The 4874-nt window shown below is 37.6% G+C and overlaps 1 protein-coding gene across 1 annotated transcript; it reads right to left on the reverse strand.

Moving 5' to 3' along the window:
* Window positions 1-1864: 1864 nt before the first annotated feature.
* Window positions 1865-4217, reverse strand: BCL10 (B-cell CLL/lymphoma 10). The gene is made up of 3 exons (XM_009884716.1): window positions 4197-4217; window positions 3540-3828; window positions 1865-2458 (listed from the first exon to the last, which is right to left on the reverse strand). Exons 1-3 carry the CDS (start codon window positions 4215-4217, stop codon window positions 2091-2093), a joined length of 678 nt encoding a protein of 225 aa, XP_009883018.1. The 3' UTR covers window positions 1865-2090.
* Window positions 4218-4874: the final 657 nt, after the last annotated feature.

Consider the following 4874-nt stretch of genomic DNA (forward strand, 5'->3'; position numbering starts at 1 on the left):
GACAGGAAAACAGGCAATTATACAAAAGAGTTTATTCCAAAAGTTGTGACAGAAATATTCGAAATTTAAAAAAAAACCCGCATGTTATAAACATTTGGTAAGATAATACATTCATTTCAAGTCTCAGGTTAACAGGCTCCGCTGCAGGAGCAGTCCCTGTGCAGGTAGGCTCCCTGCAGGCTGCGGGGCAGGCAGCACACCTCCTGTGTTAGGGATTAGATCTGCAAGGCTCTCTTCACCCTCAGCTGATGCTCTTTTTTAGTTAATGCCAAGCTTGCTCACTCCCCTCCATTTACAAGAATCCAAGAAGGGATGCATACCTAAGCACAGCTCCTTAGGTGGTTACAGTGGGCATTTAGACAAATCAATTTTTAGACATCCCAAGTACATGCAACTACAGTTGCAGTTAATGGAAGAAAGGGATTTAAGCCTACTTTAATTTCATGTTAGAGAGCAAAATTTTGCTTGCATATTTAGGCACTTAAATTCCAGACTGCCTTCTGGACCAAGCAGTTTTGTTGAAAAGCATTTTCACCATCTTGACAGTCTATGACCTTAGATGTATAGAAGAAAGCCAAGGATTTTTATAAACACTGAAGAGAAGCCCACATCTTTATCGAATGTAAGTTATTCAGATACTAAGTACGGAGTGTAGTTGAACATTGCAGTTTATTTTAACCTACTTCCAAAACCAGAATAAAGATAAAATTAAAAAAAAAAAAAATAGAGACTACATTGAGGTCCTGCAGATGGTTTGTCTCCACAAAAGGAGAACACAGTTTAGGAATATTACCTGGGTTTGAATGTGAATGAATGACATGGCTATAGCACTGTATGAGAGCCAAAATAATTTAAAGCCTTAAATGCAAACCTACCATTTGATATACTGGAAACATGCCATCAACTTTAAAGTGTAGTACTGCAGAACACAACTGTAGACATTTCCAAGTAAGTCTTTCCAAGTCTTTGCCTAGTAATTTTAAAGTGATTATAGGCCAACTTCATAAAAAGTAGATTACAACTCGAGTAGAGTATGAGTGGAATACAGCATGTTACATTGTGTCAAGAAATGAGAACCTTCCCATGTTGAAATAGTTTAAAATGCATTTGACTCTAAACAATTTGAAATGTAAACCTGTCTATCAGCTTTGAAGAGGAAGTATCTGAAGTGCAACATTTCCAAGAGTCCTTCAGGTATGGATACTTTCTTGCTACAGGACTCCTCCTCTACTTACCTACTGGGACAAAACATACAAGCTTTGCTCCTTAACAGCATTATACAGTAACATTTTCTTACAGCTCACGTGACTGTCACAGCAGTTTACATTCCTTTTCCAGTACTAATGAGAATTTATAAAGTGCATCTCAAATCAGAAATCTCTAACTGATATACAAGAATAATATGCTAAGACTTGTGGAAATACATTTGCCAACTCAAATCACTGTGATACTGAGTGCCTTTTGATTTACTGGTAGGACAGAGAACAAAATTCAGACATTTAGACACTTCTTGCAAACAAGTATAGCTACAGATTTGGCCAAATCCTGGTGGTTTTTTTTGCAAATGGAGCTGCACACATACATAGAGGGCAGAATTTATCCTACAGAGAAACATTGGTAAATGAGTTTAAGTTTTTTGGTAAGTGAGCTTAAGCTTTTAGTTCAGAAAGTTATTTTTCAATACTCAGTACTTTTCCTAAACATCTTCCGCAATTCACCTGTCACAGAAACGCTAAGAAAAAACAGATTTCTTAGTTTCTGTAGGAAGAAAAGAACACGATTTGTTCTATAACTGCAGCTTAAATATCTGCAACTAAATATGAAATCTTACATACATTAGTTTAAAAACCCCAAACTTTTGCTGGTGTAATACCATGATCTTTTGAAAAAAGGTCCCTAAAGAACATAAAATAAAGCAGCTCCAGAGTCACCCAATTACAAACAAAAAACATTACTCCTTAAAAACAGTAAATAGCATAGACCGTTTCCTCTGATTTTGCTAGTTAGCAGTTCAAAACAATTTTTAACCCTTATAAGACATCACACAAAGTTTCAGTACCCTTTGGATGAACAGACAAAAGTCACTACGTTCACTGTGGTTGAAGACAACGTGATCTTAAAGGCAAAAAACAGTTGTCACTCGAACTAGTACATGGTTCTTGCTGCTCTGCCTGGAGCTCTGGGGGGAGAGGGGGTGCACCGGGGTCTCCAGGCCCTGGCAGCGTGGCTGAGAAAACAGCACTTTCTGCATTTCCCATCTCTGCAATTGGCAAATTCATTGAATGGAGAGAGACAGCAGACACAAATGCAGCGGTGCTATAATCTTCTTCTGGATGATGTACCTGGGTAGATTCTTTGTCTTTTGTTTTATCAAAAAAATTAGATTCATCAGAATATGATCTAGAAAGATTATTCGTTCCTCCATACAGTGAGGTCATACAGGTGCTGCAGCTTAGACCTAAGACCAAAAAAAAGAGACAGGATTCAATTACAATATGGTGTGCTCCGATTTAATATCAGTAAGATTGTCAAAGATCAATTGTCTGTATTTTTAACAGACTAACCTCTTCATCTCACCTGTGACATCCCAATATTCATAACAAATTTAAAAATACATGCAGGTTATCTAGGCTAATGTGAACGATTTCTCTGTATCTCTGTATTGGCTACTATTTCCTGCAGATGCACCAGAAATTAAGCTTCGTTTTAGGAAGTCACTTGAGCCCTTTGACCCATCTTTTGTCAGATTTTCTCACTGTGTTCTTCAAACTTTTAAAAGCTTCAGCTACATGGTTCTACTCCAGAGTAGACTGCATTTGAACGCTGTTTTACCCGAAGCCAGAGAAAACGTCAGGCCTTTCATCTCTAGGGTTAAAAATTACTTTCTTCCTTCTTTATTTCACTTTTGATGGGTGTGGAAGGGGAAGCAACGTTTTTGGTTTAGAAGGCTTATGCTTTCTTTATCTGCCTTAAAACGCGAGTACATATAGTCTCTTCAAGATTTGGGGGTCAAAAAACCCTCTCTACCTGTATGATACAACATGTGCATACATTTACAGTGACTAATTTTGAGTTTTGGCATTGAAGGCATGCAGGAGAATTTCCCTCAAGTTGCTTTTGCTGGCTTATCTTCTGCTGAGATGCAAAGTTTAGCAAAACCAGAGCATCCTGCCACTGCAGTAAGTAGCTTCAAGAGAAATGCAAGATGGAAGATAACCACCTATTTTGAGTTCTGAACTAGAACCTCATAGAAAGCAAAACTGAGATGTGAAGACAGACTTATCCACCATAACAACATGATAATTTTTTTGCAATTTGTTATTTATGATGTGTTCTGACAGTAAAAAGGCAAAGCCAGGATACACGCACAAGTATTTTAAACCCAAACTGGCGATATTTCCAAGAATTCTGTCCCAAACACTAGAGGAAGAAAAAAAGAAAAAAATCTGTACTAAGAAACATTATTTAATTCGAGTTTAGTTTTGCAGACCCTCAAAATAAAACTTACACCTTACAAAATACTATTATAAACTTCTTACCTTTGAGAGCTTCAAGTTTTTCATTTTTGACTTTCAATACTACATCAGTTATCTTTTGTAAGAGGAAGTTTTGTGTTCTTTCTCGTCTGATAGACTCAATCAAAGCATCTAGTCCCTTTGGATTTTCTGCTAAGTAGTCCAATAACTTCCCAGTTTTTTTCCTACTGGAAGATCGAGAAGAAATTTCTTCTGTGTCCTCTCTAGTGAGTATTTTCTTTGAACGTAGGTAATCAAAGTGTCTCTCAGCTATGATTTTATCACACAGGTAAGGACGCATCCTTTCTAAAGCCTGAAAAAACAAAACAAACTAGTATTAGCCAACCTTTCCATTTCTTTAGAGGTCTCTACTTGAAACTTGTATGACTTTGATACAGGTTAATGAAACAATTTTTACAGCTACCACTGTGTTACCTAGCAGAGATTTTTCTCAGTGTAAAAAAAGAAAATATATATATATTTTTAAAACACATTATCTAACTTACTTATCCCTTTCATTAGTTTTCTTTAAGTGAACTCAGGAGTTTTAATGCATGTTAGGTAATAAGGTGAATACTTACTGAAAATGTACATCAAGTCCGTGGTTACCACATTTCAGAACAATCACCAAGTAAAAATTAACAGAAATTATACCAACAAAAACCAGCAGCACCTACTCACTTTCTCTACAGACACACTCATCCTCACTGACAACCTGACTGCCACATTTCCGTACTATTTGTGTCCAGGCAGCACAAATCTAAAATATTGCACTGCTCGATGTTTTCTGTACATTGAGCAAAAGCAGTCTCAGAACAACAGCATGGATATACTCACTGTTTTAAAAGTTTGTTAAATAATCACCACTACTTACAAGTTCAACAGATGACTGGCATCCAAACTACGTGGCACTTTCATCCACAAAGGTACCTACTCCCAACAACTTTACTGGCTGCTTTTTGTCTTCATCCAACTGCCTTCTTTGGTTTAGGATTTTATATCAAACACCTGAAGCAACTCACACACCTCTAACATCCTGCATAGATGACTGAGAGTTACTGTGAATCTCTGATGACTCCAGCAAAAGCAAAATGACTCTACCCTCTGCAGCACAGCTTCAGCTTACAAGCGTCAATTGGTTGCTGAAGTCCTCTCTAACCAGCAAAAAGAAAGAGGTGGAACAATCTGCCCATGGGAGGGGACTCCCCCTAGCATATAGTCAATTAACATCAGGTATGATGAAGCAGAGATGTCTGTCTTGAGCACTTCAGCAGCAGTGCCACTTTGCATCTTCAGGAACTCTAACACCTAGAATGAGATCACATTTCCTCAGGGACTTTACTCCTGGGGAAACGTGCT

Source organism: Charadrius vociferus, unplaced genomic scaffold (genome assembly GCF_000708025.1).
Source record: "Charadrius vociferus isolate BGI_N301 unplaced genomic scaffold, ASM70802v2 scaffold163, whole genome shotgun sequence".
Classification (NCBI taxonomy): domain Eukaryota; kingdom Metazoa; phylum Chordata; class Aves; order Charadriiformes; family Charadriidae; genus Charadrius; species Charadrius vociferus.

Bases quoted from the DNA above. Each gene is read 5' to 3' on its own strand.
- BCL10 (XM_009884716.1), bottom strand. From the start codon at position 4,217: ATGAGTGTGTCTGTAGAGAAA. The intron at 3,829-4,196 runs GTGAGTAGGTGC...TTGTTTTTTCAG, and splicing joins TGAGTGTGTCTGTAGAGAAA to GCTTTAGAAAGGATGCGTCC. The intron at 2,459-3,539 runs GTAAGAAGTTTA...TTTTGGTCTTAG, and splicing joins AAAACTTGAAGCTCTCAAAG to GTCTAAGCTGCAGCACCTGT.